Genomic DNA, 17,015 nt, shown 5'->3' on the forward strand with positions numbered 1-17,015 from the left:
CTCAATTTTATCTTTTGTTGAGGTGCAATTTGCTAAGTTGGATGACTCAAGCATTTCTCTCTTAGAAAATAATGGATGCTTTTTTTTCTTACAGTAACATCGAACGTGCACTAATGACCAAAGCTCAAGTCAAATATTCATAGTTCAGGCCACTGAAAATTAATATTTAGATTCTAATATTGATTTGCAAATAATATGGGGCGGGTTCGTGAATTTTACTTTTTTTTTTTAAATATCTATTTCACCGTCCATGTTCTATCAATAACAAGTGCTCTATTTTTAAAATTGTTAGTGCTAGTATGAATACACAAACCAATTGCTTGAATTCCATTTTATTTCAACTTAACTGTTAATGCATGAAAACATTTGTATCCTTATGATAACAAAAAAATGACTGGAATCAATCGATGAACCACAGGTTAAGCAGCCCTTAGATGTTTTAAAAATTTGGTGTACCGAGGCCCGATTTTTTCCCCAAAAAAACAATTTTTGCAAACATTTTTTTTTCAAAATAAAACATTGGGGCGGGTGGGGATGAGAATTTTTAGATCAATTTTATGTGGCTTCTAAAGCAATCTTTGTGTCTAATTTTATCTTCTAATCTTTTTCAAGGTATCTTTACAAGGTATGGCACAGACTGGATTTTTGACCTTGAACTTGAACAACTGACTCTTAGTGAAATTCAAGACAAATTCTTGGTCATATGCAATCTTTATTTAAAAAAGAATCTTCCAGTGACTGTGTTTCTCTATGAAAAAGTATGGACCAGACACGAATGTTGCTTTTTTCCTTCCAGTGACCTTGATGTTACACGAATGACTTGGGTCAATGTTATGACACACCCTCAGGTAATAATCAAACTTTGTGTGAAGTAACATAGTAAGAACTTCAAATATTTCTCCGAATAATGATTTTGACCGGACATAAAATTTGCACTTTTTTGCAAGTGACCTTGATCTAGCCCTAAGAACCTTGGGTCATGATCATACCAAACCCTCAGATCATAAGCAATCTTTTTGTAAAACAAAATTTTTTAAAAATTATCTGTAAAAATGATATGAACCAGACACGAATTTTGCACAAACAGAGGTCATGGTAATTCCGATATAGCCCCCCCCCCCCTGTATTATACTTAAAGGCAGAATATGATAGGAGGAATTACAAATAACAATTCGCTATTGTAGTATTTTTTAAATCTGCTTTGAACTGCGGAAAATTTCTTTTACCATCTTTTGGGATACATGTTATAATTCCTTGTTTCTGTGTGACTGAGAGTTCCCGAGCATTTTACCCATAATATGGATGATTTCATTGAGAAATGTAAACATTCAACACAGTCTTTTTTAAACGTATCCGTGTGTAAACGAGGTGCTCTCTCTCCTTTGACACCTCGTTCTGCGTCAAACATTCAACTTCCTGTATTGCCTAAATCGAGGAAAATGTTGAAACTTGATTCTGTTACTGTTGATTGTGTCAGTGCTGTGAATCCCAGCGTTTCCCCAGTCATTGAACATGATTATGTGTCCAAGCCTCTATCCCAGACTGAGACGGAGACGGAGAATAATGTAGTTCTTGATGTCATCTCTGACGTTTTCAAGGAAATGAAAGAGAAAAATGAGGAGGCAATGCTAGACTTGAGAAGCCAGTGTCAGAGTTTGACATCAAGAACTGCAGTATTTTCATCAGTGTTGCAGAAATACAGAGGAATTACAGATTTGTTAGACAACACGGAACATTTTCTGCAAGACATCATTTTGGAAATGAGGAAAAGGTAAAATTAAGACAGAAATAGTGTAATATTATACATAAACTGACACTTAATAGTATAATCAAGAGATTTATACATCTATAAAAACCATTTATTTATTTGAAGAAAATTCTCAGTTTTCTTTCTTTGGTTCAGTTAAGGATTATTCAGTTGATAAAAAAATCACACCAGTATTTATAGTAACTAAATATCTACATTACAGATTTATTGTAAAGATCTCTATTATATTTACTTGATTAAGGCTGTAAGTAACACAATTATCATTATTATTGTAGAGTTCCGTTGTTACTGGAGGTACTCTGTTGTGCTGCCATTCCTGCAAATGGAAAAGTGGCCCCATCTTTGATTCCCATCCTTGCAGCTTCCTATGCCATATTGATGAAACACAGGTTTCATAACCTCTCAGCATTTCAGAGGCTTACTACTGCCATTGCCATCAAAGGAGGACTAGATGATAGGGTATCTACCATTTATTGAAATGTAACTAAAGTTGGCTCTGCATGGGCATTTCAAGTTCATAATTAATTATTTTCCAATTGTTAAATACTAACATTCATTTAAATTTATTGTTATTGGCTTGCTTATCTCTCAATTTATATTTTGTCTACAAATAAGCTTTTTGATTGCTTTTATACTGGTAATTTATTCAAATTTATGCTCATAAGACATTACATTTATGAATTCTATTAATTTTTTCAACCTTACAGTGAAACATATTTAGTTTACGGTAATTAAAATTAGCCCTTAAATTCCTATCAAATTATACGTCAATATTTTGCATTAACAGAATGAAATAATTAGAAATCTACAGTGGCTTATTTTAATTTAATTTAATTAATACACTGAACAATATTGAGAGATGTACAGAATTTGCATTATTTGAAATTTTGATCATTTATGCTTTATAATTTTATATATATATATATAGATATATAAATTTATCACATGTTTGTAGCCTTGGATATCATCCATTACATATTTTTTTCATATTCCAAGTGTCCTTACGTGGCGTGACGCCATAATATAACACAACACATTGAACACAACAATATGTGTGTCATTAGTTTGTTTAAAAATATGTCAAGAGCAGAATTACTTATAATTATTACATATTATACACATTTTTGTAAACTTGTTTTTGGAAAAATTTTAAATACACTTTAAATAATTTTTTGTTTGTTTTGTATTAAGGAACTTTTTCCTCTTTCCAACATGAAATGTAAGAAAATAAGAAATTTACAAAAACATGTGATAAAAAGAATCTTTCATGATTTGTAGTGGTATACGATTTGTATTCAATGAGTTTTGTGGTTTTTTTTATCCCTTTGCGAAGGCTCAGGGGTAAAAAAAACCACACAACTTAATGAATACAAATCATTATGATATAGTATCATACCACACATTAGATCCTATATTTATATATATATACACATATAATATACATGTGACATTTTTCTTGTTTACTTTTTTTTCGTATCAAAGTTTCATTCAACATATAATATTAAAGTGTACTGTAGTTAGGTATGATATGCATGTAATAAATTACTGCATCTATTTATTAAACAATGTGAAGTGAAATGAATAAATTTCATTCCTGTCTATTTGTTTTATCTCCGTTTGATTTTTAGATTTGTTCAGTTTTGTTGCCTGTTGTTCTTTTAGAACTGTTTCTTGGGAAAGCTCCAGTTGATTTGTTTTACTGTTCAGAATTCTTGTGGACTGTACGGTAAGAAATGTGAAATATATTTTTTGTTTCAAATTAATTATTTCAAGGTTACTTATAATTATATTTATATTGACTTTTCCAATTTATTGGTAATTTATAAAGAAAATGTAGGGTGATAATTCTAATTTAAAAATATATACCGGTAGTAATTTCCAAACATAATTTTAAAATTAAATTTTTTTTTTAAATATATATCACAATCACTTTCACTTTAGACCATTGAAGATATGCATTCTTTGAATTTTAGGCACAGACAAGGTTGAACCATCTTGGACTGACATTATCAACTTCAAATAGAATAAGGTTCCAAGAAAGTGTGCACGACTGTTCTTTGAAGCTGATTACAGAGAGTCTAAAATCAAATCCACTAGTCAAGATAACAGGTAATTAATATTTATTGATAACTTTTAAAATACCTTATTTATAACATGCATTAAGTTAAAAATTGAGATTTGTAATTTTCAAAACATTCAAGATTAGGAGGTTAAAAATTATTTTGCAACATCTATGATTGACCATGATCAAATATTTTTCTTTTAACTCAGAATTGTAGCTGATTGCTTCCTCATTTTAAAAACAATGAAAGAGGTCAATGAAGATATCTGCTCTAGGTTATTTAAAAAGGATTATAGAAAGCTTGTTGATCATTGTTAATGAATAAAAAAAAACAACCTTTGTTGATAATGGATTTGAAATACATTTTGAAAGTATGCTTATTATAAGGACATGGTTGGTATGTTGTTTTTGTGTATGTGTGGATGATCATCCCCTTTCATGGCTGCTGTGTTTCTTTAATTACAATAATGACAGCATGTGGCAGAATTTTGAATATGGGACATTTTTTTTTTTGGTAGGTGATAACCTTGATATATATGTGAAAACCTCAAAACTTACATCAGAAAAAAGAAACCAAGACCTTCATCTGTTTACATCAAATGTAATATTCAGCCGAATTGCAACCACAGACATGTCGAACACAAAGCCAAATGTTGAAGCAAACAAGCTCACAGCTGATGATGTGCTGTTGACATCAGGAAGTCTGAAACAAGAGAGACTTGCATATGCATATAGCGTTTTACTGGCAAGAATCCTGTGTAAGCTGCCTGCATTCCAGAGCTACAAGAAACTTATTCCTGAGCATTTGCCCCATGAGTATTCTAAGAAGATGGAAGCCAAGTCTTTGGTGTACCCACTTCCTATCCAGTTTAGGAATGAAGCCAAACACGAGGACTGCCTGTGTATAATGGACACATATGAAGACCAGCTGATCAAAATGTTCACAGAAGCTTTTGGTAAGTGTTAAGACTAACAACTGCAGATAGTGTTTACATTTACATATAAATAGCAGATGTTTTTATGCATCTTTTAATTATCAACAGGTAACACAGATGTCTTGAGGAAGTTTGGTGTACCAGTTGGTGGCGACCAGCTGACCAGAGTCAGACTACAGGAAGCAAAGAACATCAGATGTCTCTCTGTTACTCCTGAGAGGAGACTGGATGACCTACATCCTATTGTTTGTGAAATGTGGCACAATAAGCAAGACTTTCTTGAGGTAAACTAAATTGAATTGCAGATAAATTTCAATATGTATACCATGTTAAGTGTACCAGTAACTACAGTATGTTGCATGTAAGAATGATATCCTTAGATACATGTAATACGCCATTTGGTGAGAGATTTGCAGACTGTAATGAAGATACATGTACCTTAATTTTTCTTGTATGCAAAATATGATTTAAATATTCAAAAATATAAATTATTTGGCATTGATTAAAAATCTTACTAGATAATCTCACTATACAGGTTTTTTTTGTTATCTGTACTTTAGAAATGCTTTAAAGCACTATACAAGACAAGCAATACTCCTCCAACTCTGGCATACTTCAAGACTCTGCTGCAACGCTCCAATGTGAATGGCAAAGTTAAAGGAAGGTTTCAGCCTCATTTTGACCTTTTGATGACAGTTGGTGAGGGAATGATCACAGAGCAGTTCATGGAATTCTTCAACATGGAGGACATGGACAGTAAGCCTCAGCATCGAGACTTTGACGATTTGAGTCATCAACCAAAAGATCAACAGAAATCTTTTCTTTTGGATATCATCTAAAAATTTATGAAATACTTTGGTTATGGATTGTTGGAGACACCACATTTGATACCCAGAAGAAATGAATATCAAGAAAGAGTGGAGAAAAGAAGCACCATACTTGTGAATGGGCAACAGTTCATCATTCAGACATCCGAAGAGAAAACATGCTACAAAGAAGAGGATGAAGTATACAATTACTGCATGCTTCTATGTCACTGGTACCTGCATGTTATTGAAATGCATGACACTGCTAAAGAGGGAGATATCCACAGAGCAGTACTTAACTGCAAGTATACCATCCCATTTTTTTATTCTCATTCTAAACTAAGTAAATACTTGGTGGAAAATGTCAAATATGTCCTCCAAACAGAACACTTATTATCTCCTCTGCAAAGTTTGCGAGTGCTAGAGGGATCATTTGTTAACACCATTGGTGGTAAGGGTAAATGTGTTGAGAGTGATTTAGTGCAGGAACATTCCGTGTGCAACCAAAAGAGCCTTATAAGAAGTCTTGGCGCTAACAAGACTGAGAAATCCATTTCAAGAGCCACAGCATCAGCAGATGCTATTGCAGAGATTTGTTCCCAAATGGACAACTGCTTGCAAATTAAGCCCAAAAGTGGTCGTCATTCCAAGACGGTTTCCGTGAATGATCAAATTATCGTTAGCAGGGAACTTCGAAAAATTCGCCCATTTCAATACATACCTGGACGAAAGTGTCAAGGATTTTCATCTCTCAATCCAATTCCTGTTACAACTGAAAATGTGCCAAACATGAAAGATTGGGTAAATCACCTTATAAGGAGGCTTACTCGTGGACAGGTAGTTCCAGTGGAGGAAGAGGAGGATGAAGAGGAGCAAGATGATTGGGAAGAAGACTAACTTTATTAAGTTTATGATCATTTTTTTCCATTTCGATTTAATAGGGGATTTTCATAAAACACTTTTGGGGGGAATATTCTATCTGAATTTTTATTACGAACTATTTCATTTATTGATAAAGCATGCAGTTTTAATTAATATATGTACATTTTGACCAATTTTAATTTTAAGTGATTTTTCTTTTCAGTTGGTATTTTATAGCTTGTGTTTCTGTAAAAATAGTCAGTGGTATAATACAGTTATTATGGTATATGCATATAATGCATATAATGTTAAATTAATGTTTGTATATTGATGTTTGTATGTATTGTGTATACCTTACACTCCCTTGATTAAATCACCTGTGATACACAGATACATGTAATGCATTGTCATCACTGTCAAAGTGATCAAAGAGTTCACAAATATTTGTTTTCTGTTTTATACCATGGATCATATGAACATTTCAGTTCATTGCAGATAATCATTTTTCTTCCTCATCTTTATCATTTGCTTTATATTATTGAAGTTTTCTCTTTTTTCAAAGGTTGAATTATACATCATACAGTCATTTCATAAGCTTGGTTTTTCATATAGAAAGATATTTAGAAGTTTTGGCACCTTTACTAAATTTTTAGCCAACATTAATTTTGGATATGTATGTAATGCTATACTGGAAGCTTGAATGGATGTTTCTTTTGTGTGTAATGAATTTAGCTGAAATATCATAATTGAATATGTCTGGTATTACATGTACATGTATAATACTTGATGTTTGTCTGGATGGATGGATGTATATTATAATTGTTTGCATGTATATATATTTTTCAATATATGTATAGACAAGTATCAAAAAGCTAAAAAAAAAATTAAGGAATTAAAGTTCATATTTAATTTGTTCATATGGCATCTTTCTCAGAACACTTTGTACATTGACATTGTGTAATGCAGCATGAACAGCATTCACAACCAGTGATGGTTTTGTCTTTTGTAAAACCAAATGTAGATAAAAGCTGATCTCTTAAACACATGGAGTTATTTTTGCAGTAATTAATAATATTTTCATGGATTCCTGGTAAATTGCGAGCAATGTCCTGATTGTTGTAGTAAAGAACTGCAGGTGATCGCTGTCCTCGGCGGCCTGCTCTTCCCACTTCCTGAAAATACTGAGATAAATCTCTTGGAGGACAGGCATGGATAACTTGGGTAACATTACTGGGGTCAAAACCCATGCCCGATATAGAGGTGGTTAGCACCAAACGAATTCTCGGGTTTTCTTTTTTTAATTCATTAATTGTTGCATCAATGACTTCATTATCCTGTCCAGTACATAAGGCACTGTATATGGAACTGTAAATATTTTGAATGCCAAACATGCTATTTAGGTATCTCAGTGCTTCACTCATATAGAATATTGGAATAAAAAGTAATGTCACAGGATACAACTCTCGCTTTTTGTACAGCTCATCACATACTTGATATATTATCTGCTCGTACTGACTAAGAACATCTATACCAGACTGTTTTTGCTTTTTCTCAAGAAATATATTTGGTCTATCTGGTGTTGTTTCTATTATTTCTTGTTTCACTAAACACAGATGTTTTGGAATAGTAATCTTTTGTTCTCTAGTGAGAGTACCACTAAGGGCAACAAAAGGAACATCAGGGAAGAAGACTTTGAGGGTTCCTAACCTCTTAAATGCAGTTCTGAATTCATCTCCCCTTAATTGTGAAACAAACAATAGTATTTTAAATACAATTAGAAGACTGTTAATATTGTTAGATTAATAAGATGATGGTGAGTTGTACATTAAATAACAACAGAATCCAAAAAATAGATAATAATGAAAAGTCTATTTAGATAATTAAAATTGTCATGACAGCTACAGTACCGATCAGACCAAACCTAACACCAGAGTAAACCCCAACTAAACCCCGGGTTTACTTTTTTGGTTTACTTGGGGTTTACTTTTTTGAAAATTTGGGTCCACTCGGGGTTTACTTTGGGTTTACTTTGAAATTGCTTTTGAGGTCAACTGTATGCACTGAAGTGTGAAGCAGACAAGTATTTTATCTTACCATCTTACTGCCTACAATTCCTACCCTCTGTATATTCTGAATACACAGTTAGCGTCTGCTTTCAGGGGTATACTTCTGACTGGGTTTACTCTCTGTGTCCACTCTGGGTTTACTCTGGGTCCACTCTAGTAAACCCGAAGTAAACCCAGGGTTTAGTTTGGGTTTATTTTCTGTTAGGTTGGGTCTAATCGGTACTGTACATTACATGTATTTATTGTGAATTGAATTGCATACCATTTTTCTATTATGTGGCATTCATCTATCACAACGCCAACTACGTTTTTCTTAAAAGCAGGGTCGATTAACAGAGAGTACCCTTTCTTAGTGTTAAGAAGGGCCTCTGGGTGACACAATAATACGGAATATCGGCCATGTATAACATTATCTAAATCAACCCCCGTCGAATCCAATTCAAATGATCCCATATCTTCATCATCCGTAGTCTCCTCAACTTTCGAACAGATGTTTAGTCTACATGCAGAAATGCCATGTTTTTTCAAGTCTTCTATCTGGTCTTTATGAATAATATTTAAAGGGGACACTACTATCACAACGGGGGATATTCTGTGGGTTGCTAGGGCCTGCGGTAAAAGATGGTATATTAGGCTTTTTCCAAAACCCACGGGTAAGTTTACCAACAAATCACCTTTTTCTTTCATTAAAAACAATAGAGCCTGTTCTTGTTCTTTTCGTAGCTTAATATCGGGATCGTATGCAGCAACTATGTCTTTTAACTTTGCCTCCATGTTTTGAAGTGAAAGTGAAAGTAAATACCGAATCAAAACAAAATAGTCCATTAATTTTTTGAGGTTTAATAAATATATACCACGTTTAAGATGCAAAAAATGTTCATCAAATCTACATTCTTATTTTTACTTTTCAAAATTAACAAAGTTAGTGAATAAAATAAAATACTTTAGTTTTTACAAGATTCTTGTAATTTAGACGATAACAGAGGTGTTGAAGCACAGCGTAATACGCCCTCTGGTGAGAGATTGAGGAGACACAAGTTATTTTCGGTCTATTTGATAAACAAAAATGTGATTCCATCGACAAAAATGTACTTTGTTTGGACCAAGATCATGTGACGAAGGGGGACCGTGACTCTATTTCAATTTTGGCAAAAATTCTTATAACGTAGAGTTCTTTTCAACAATTTCCGTGTAAAATTTGAATTTATCAACCGAAAGTCGCATGGGCAACTCGATCTTTATCTTGGATTAACATTTATTCCGAAATAATATAACAAATAAAAGTGACATTTCATAATTACTATAGTATGAATAATAAATATTTAATGCTTTTCAAATAATTTCAGGGATGTAATGAACAGAAAGAAAAGCAATCTGTGGTTGAATAAACCAAAACGGGTGGCATTGGCAAAAAGGGGAAATTTAGTAACACCACTTAAGAGCACTTTGACCCCAAACAAAAGAAACAATCTGTTCCACTAAACGAAAATCAAGTTCACGAAACTCAACGCCAAAACGGCTTTTTTCCCCTTATCTTAAATCATGCTCACCATTTAAAGCTTCCCCTAGAAAACCACGATACTCAAAATTACACCACCTTGTAGACCTTGTATTGCAGAAATTAGAAGCATTGGGGATGGACAAATATTTCATATCGTTCCTGACATTGAGTAGAAGGCAAATTTCCTCTCAACAATTTATTTTTCCTTTTGTTTTTGGAAACGGTGCGGTTCTTTTCAAATCAATGCACAACTGAGATGAGGTACTTTCCTGAAACAAAACGATTTTGGAAAACTTGGTTTGGGCTTTTTCATGACAAGTTTCTCTATTATATGGGTGGCCCAAAAAATGTAGGTTAAGTGAAAGATGGTTCAACATCAGGTTCATTGTCTCCCGATTGCGCCAATATCAATTTCGCTGTCCGAAGTAATAAAACTTTGTCGAGCTTTAACATAGGTGAGTTTGATATCCCCAGTAAAATCGAGCCTGGTATTATAGACCCTATCCTTGATACTCTTGGGAAATGTTTTTAACCGGGTTTTCAAACGGAAAAATCCGGTTATTAAAATGGTGAAAATGGCGGGCGGGCGGGCGGCTGCCAAAAGGGTACCCTCATTGTACGGATAACTCCTCCTACAGTTTTCAAGATAGGAAGTTGTTCTTTTGCAGATCAATTGTACATATATCAGAGGTGTGCATATTGCTAGGATTTTGATTTCCGATAATTTATCGAAAAAATACCAGCTTTTGAACTTAGTCATTTTTTGGCAAAATGTTGCATATAGGGTACCCTCATTGTACGGATAACTCCTCCTACAGTTCTCAAGATAGGAAGTTGTTCTTTTGCAGATCAATTGTACATATATCAGAGGTGTGCATATTGCTAGAATTTTGATTTCCGATAATTTATGAAAAAAATACCAGCTTTTGAACTTAGTCATTTTTTGGCAAAATATTGCATATAGGGTATCCTCATTGTACGGATAACTCCTCCTACAGTTCTCAAGATAGGAAGTTGTTCTTTTGCAGATTAATTGTACATATATCAGAGGTGTGCATATTGCTAGGATTTTGATTTCCAATAATTTATGAAAAAAATACCAGCTTTTGAACTTAGTCATTTTTTGGCAAAATATTGCATATAGGGTACCCTCATTGTACGGATAACTCCTCCTACAGTTCTCAAGATAGGAAGTTGTACTTTTGCAGATCAATTGTACATATATCAGAGGTGTGCATATTGCTAGGATTTTGATTTCCGATAATTTATAAAAAAATAATAGCTTTTGAACTTAGTCATTTTTTGGCAAAATGTTGCATATACATGTAGGGTACTCCATTTCACTGGATAAGGGTTGACATGGATTATGGATACAGTTTACATAAAAGAAAACCCGGTTTGCTGTCACATTGACAGCTTTTCACTTGTCATATTATGCGACGACGCTAAAAAGGTTACAGCTGGTGTAGATGGAACAGATGGTGATGTAGACATGTTTGGATTCGAGAGTGGGATGCCTCTGACACAGAAAAAGTCAATTCATGAAGTCCGTTATTAAAACATAATCATTCAGAATTCAAGAAAGTAGATTATTAATGTCGAGGCAGCAGTTTGGTTTAAACAAATTTATGGCTATAGCAGGAAACAATTGGCGAGAATCCAGATATGTCTATGTTATTAGTGGCCTACAAGCATCGCTGTTTCAACACAAAGAATTCATTAAGAATTCATTGAACGACATTTCAGCTTTCGGTTCATTCGTTAGCATAGCACAAAAAGCAGTTCCTTATACCACGATGTTGATGCTATAGACAGGTCATATCAACAAAACCTGCTCACATTACTGGATAGCTGTATTATGGCATTTGTTAAGAAAGAAAGCAAGAGTCACCGGGAGCAGTTTGCATTCGGCAATTGGACTACGGGGACTGAAAGACCAAAAAAGGCATTATGAAGTTTTTGTTAACAAAAACGAACAATTGTTTCCCCAGTCAGTACAAGATCTTCTTAAACATGGAACAGAATGTGAAATGTATGCAGTTGCTACATTAGTTTTTAGGTTTCTGCCAATTTATTTTCCCGAGTATCATTTTGTTGAGGAAGGGTGTTATGTTTTAGCTGGAGAAAACATCGATGTCTTAGGAGAAGTTTCACCAGATGGCAGCATTCGAAGACTGAACAGTGATTACGATGATACACCTATACTACAGAAATAAAATGTCCATTTCCCTCAGAAAGACAATTACCAGTTCACTACACTCTTCCAATATATTATGTTGCCCAGTGTTTGGCTGAAATGGTTGTCCTGGAAACTGACGTTCTCATATACGTTTCATACTCAAATGAAAGCACAACTTTTCACAAAGTTCACTTTAACCAAGTCCTGTGGGAAAGAATCTTGGGAGAAGCCACGGAATTGTACGACAAACACGGTATAGTTAAACCTACGAGAAGTAGACAACAGTTAAAATCACTCAGAGAGCTCTTATCTTCTTTTGTCAAGACAAATGATGAATTTCTGTGCGAGGTACCATCACTTCATATGATTGACAGTATGTTATCATGTAGACTTACTCCAAGTTCTACTTTTAACAAAGCATGTCCAGTAGATAGAGCAGAAAGAGAATGTTCTCAAGATGACATCATCTCCACTGCTAGTCACACAAAGACTGTGTTGGAAACTGGCTACCATCTATCGAGAAGGAAAGCAACAGAAGTCATGGTGTGGGTTCTGACGAACAAAGATAGAAATTCCTCTTTAGAAATTCCATGCTCTCTTCCCATAGCATATGGACTTAAGGACTACAGATTGTCAGCAAAGGAAATGAGAGACGCTACTGATTATGTATTAGAGAAGTGCCATGAAAAGGGGATTGATGTAGTGGGTTTTTACACAGATGGGCAATGGATATCGTTGATGCATCGTGATAACAATGGCAACCTATTGACATTAGTACAGTTACAGAAGGATGCGTGGGTGAGTACTAAGGGTTTAAGCAAGGTGGATCTAATAAGAAATTTTTCTGGCATCAATTACAAACGAGATCCAAAGGACCCCCTCGAATATATTTGCTGGCTAAGGCGTTTAATGGATCTATCACAGTTTACAGTAAAGATGAAGATTCTCAGAAGATCAGAACAAATATGAACAAAAGGCTGTGGTGTACAAAATCTAAAAATACTTCAGATTTCTCTGCATTAAATATGCAATCGGATATCTCTGCCGCAGATAAAGCTTCAGGCTTGTTACCAGAATATGTAATAGATGAATTGAGAAATAATAATGATGGTCACATCCAGCGCATCGTAGAAGAAGTTACAAAAGAGAGTTCTGAAATTGGTGGTTCCCCGTCAACTGACCCCTTAATTTTAGACGAAATTAACAGTACTTTTGTTGAGACTGAAACATTTACTGAAGTTGACGAACATGAAACAGAAACATAGACAAATGTAGCTGAGGACCTAACTGACACTCCTATTGAAAGGAAATTTGAATTGACTCTGCAGTCTGCTGCAGCTATCCTTGATGCATTAAAGCAAGACAAGAAGACTAAACAGAAATGGGAAACAGACACTATTGAAATCATCCTTGACGTTTTGTCATTACCTGAAAAAGCAAGATCCCTATCACATTCAGAACTTAATGCTGTATATGATTCAATGAAAGAAGGCATTGAACAGAAATTCCGACTACTGAAGAGGTCTTGGAAAACAGATAACAAGATACAGTTTGTGTATGGTGTTCTATGATTTTTTCTGTAAAATTAAATGATTTGAAAGCAAAGCCGAGATTAAAACTGAAATCACCCTTATCTCTAAGTAAAATTGCATCGAAGGTAATGGCTAGCAAAAAATACCCGAAAGCTGTTTTGCGCTGTGCTTATACATCATATAAATTTCAATCAGTTTTGAAAAAGTGGCAGCTGAAAGCACCTATTCCCTGCCCTACAGAAATCCAGGGAGTTGACCAGCCAGTTGAACTTTGGTTCCCCTACCCCGAGTACCATGAGATATCGGGCGCTTTGTTGACAAAAGGGATTGACTGCTCTCATACTTTCACCCACTTGCGCGTGCGCACCTGTACCACGGGTGTATGTGGAGTTTCATCCGACGCTTGGAAAGCCTGCGCAAGATCAAATGAAACAATTTTAAAAATTCCTTTAGTGGAAGATTTGATCGATAAACAGAGTGTTCCTAACGCTAGAACAAATTTTTGTGAGGAAGTTGAGCAATGGATGCGTCAGAACGGGTATGAAGACGCAGCAAATCTAACGCATATCATTAGAAACTGGTATGCCGCAAGTGATGACTCTGAAATCGGTGCGATGGATCGGATTAGATCTTTATTGGAAATGAGGGATTTATTAATGGATGGAGTTGATTTTTCTGTTTTTCCCCCTGTTGGAAGATACATTAAAGATATTCCAATAATTACATATGAGGGGATTTAATGGATATTGGCACAAAGTTACAAATGTACACAATTGCCATACAACATCCGTTCAGTTGGAAGTCTTGCAGCGGAAACTACAGTAGGTATCCTCCAGTCACTGTACCCCAACAACCAAGTATCAATCAAGGCCCGTGATATTCCTGGATTGATGTCAAGTGTTGTGGAAGTTATGACTTGCAAATTGAATCCAAATAGGTACAATCAACATATGAAAAAGTTATACTGGATCGAGGCAATAGTAAATGCATAAAAAATGTAATTTTTATCCATTATCTTTGTTTTATTTGGGGATTTTGTATAAGGACTTCAAGAACCAGTGGAATTTATCCCGAACACGAAGGTGAAAGCGCAGCACAATTATTACTGAACAAAGATTTAAAAACGTTTTCTTCGATGGAAAAAAAAAATAATTCCATTGTATTATTTTTCATTATTTTTCTTATATTAAATTCAATTTTGATTTGGCTTTGTCCGATTTTTAGGACAAGGCTTCATGTATACACAAAAAACAAATGTTGAAATTTTCTTTATCTTTTGTAGAGATCATGAATTTGATTGTAGACGCCAACAAGTGAAAAGAAAAATTAAGTTTGGCAATATTTCGGAACCAATGGCGCCATCCAGGGGAGCTCTGCCCGTACGACAATGGCATCAAAAAGACGAGTCCAAAATCCTAGCCACCAAAAGACTTGGCATTAATATTTAAGACTGAACACAATCTTCGTAAACTGATTGTTTATTACTCAACAAAGAACAATATAATGATGACTAGAACCATTTTTATTTTTCCAATGTAACCTTTTGTTTTCAAACATCACTGAAATAAAAATAATGTTCATAATAAATGAAACATGACTCTAATAAAACAATAATAATCCCTTCTTGAACTTCGTGACATCCTCATATAATTATACATAATACTGGTATACTGAAGGCATGTGGTAATACATGTGAAACAAGCAGACTCCATAGTTATATATCCCTCGCTGAGATTAAACAACAAATTCGAATTTAAATTATCTAAAAGGCAATCTATGAAATAATAATATCTGCTTGATATGGTAAAAAGTAGCGCCAGGGAGATAACTCATGATTTCAAGATCATCTACTCCGCTTGTTTGCACGTTTTTGAATGTCTCTTTACAGAAAATGGGTACAAAAAGCTTTTCCCACAACCACACGGGTACAATTTAGGTGAAGTGTGCTTCCTCTTTATGTGCATGGAGAGATTTTTTTCTCTGAGAAATGAAACGTTGCAAATGCCACATTTAAAATTTTTGGTTTTCGGGGCTTTACAGTTGATGAAATGATTTTTCAAATGCTTAAATACGCCATTACTTTTGGTGCACATTTCCATAGTGGAGCCCTTCATGTGATTGTCGATGTCTTGTCTCTAAACCTCTTTGGACATGTTTCGCAAATCATCCCGGAATCTTTATGCTTGAATCTGATATGGGAATCTAATGAATGCTTTTAATTGTAGTTTTCCCCACAGTGTGGGCAAAGCAGATTGGTGATGTGTGGTTCATGAGTCTTTCTATGTCTTGCCAGATTGTAGCTGGAAGTAAATGTTTTACCACAGCGTTGTTCATTCGTTTCTGAGTGTGACTTTGCGTGACGTCTAAGATTAGACTTGGATGATTAAGAGTTCCCACATGTATCACATATACATTGGACCGACTCCTCCGTTACTTCTTCCTCGTGGTCATCAAAACTACTATCCATTTTCCTCTACAAAATTTTAGTCACTGAAAACATGTTGATAGCCGTTAATTTGAGCAACAAATCATCCAAAAACATTTTGAAATAAATTTTTGAATAAGAGAAATATTTACAGAGTCTAAAGTGTACATTTTCTAAGAATATTTGCTAAAATTGAAAAAGAGTCACGCCCCCCCCCCCCTTCTTCACATGATCTTCGCCCCCCTACGGCACATATGATTTTTGGTCTTATACTTTACATTTCATAGTTTTTTGTAGCATTTCTCTTCAGAATAATTATTTTCCCTACACAAATAATGTTTCGGTCCAAACAAAGTACATTTTTTGTCGTTGGAATCCCATTTTTGATTACAATTAGACCGAAAATAACTTGTGTCGCCTACCCTACCTATATAGTGTCAAGGTGTTTGAGTATTTCAAAAGAAATCTAACCCCCTATATTGCTAGTGGTAGACCGTTAGTAATTGGTATCTTCCGTGAATACTTTTAGTAAACAAAATTTATTTTAATTACACGCAATTAGTCTTTGAATACTCACTGACCTACATATGTACTTTCTCCGCTTCGCTATCGCGGCCCCCGTGTTACACCGATCACGGCCCCCGCATGTGCAATTCTTCACGGTGAGGTAGTGTTAGAATTACAACAGAAATATATTAAGCTTTTTGGAATAAGATAGGACAGTTTGTGTTTCGGTCTCCAAATTATGGGTAAAATGCTCGGGAACTCTCAGTCACACAGAAACAAGGAATCATAACCTGTATCCCAAAAGATGGTAAAAGAAATTTTCCGCAGTTCAAAGCAGAAAAACTACAATAGCGAATTGTTATTTGTAATTGCT

At 34.6% G+C, this 17,015-nt stretch overlaps 1 protein-coding gene across 4 annotated transcripts; it reads left to right on the plus strand.

Annotated features, from left to right (window-relative positions):
- Window positions 1–1,308: 1,308 nt before the first annotated feature.
- LOC105343515 (uncharacterized) lies at window positions 1,309–7,473 on the plus strand. Of its 4 annotated transcripts, none has more exons than XM_066088111.1 (7): window positions 1,309–1,771; window positions 2,044–2,227; window positions 3,397–3,494; window positions 3,742–3,877; window positions 4,349–4,786; window positions 4,874–5,049; window positions 5,326–7,473. In XM_066088111.1, the coding sequence occupies exons 5-7, from the start codon at window positions 4,462–4,464 to the stop codon at window positions 5,602–5,604; spliced, it is 780 nt and encodes a 259-aa protein (XP_065944183.1). In that variant the 5' UTR covers window positions 1,309–1,771; window positions 2,044–2,227; window positions 3,397–3,494; window positions 3,742–3,877; window positions 4,349–4,461; the 3' UTR covers window positions 5,605–7,473. The 4 variants fall into 4 exon arrangements, with proteins under 4 accessions (XP_065944183.1, XP_065944182.1, XP_065944184.1 ...); XM_066088110.1 differs by having other exon boundaries at window positions 3,431–3,494; XM_066088112.1 differs by lacking the exons at window positions 3,742–3,877; window positions 4,349–4,786; window positions 4,874–5,049 and having other exon boundaries at window positions 6,368–7,473.
- The last annotated feature ends 9,542 nt before the right edge of the window (window positions 7,474–17,015 follow it).

This window comes from Magallana gigas, chromosome 6 (assembly GCF_963853765.1).
Source record: "Magallana gigas chromosome 6, xbMagGiga1.1, whole genome shotgun sequence".
NCBI lineage: Eukaryota > Metazoa > Mollusca > Bivalvia > Ostreida > Ostreidae > Magallana > Magallana gigas.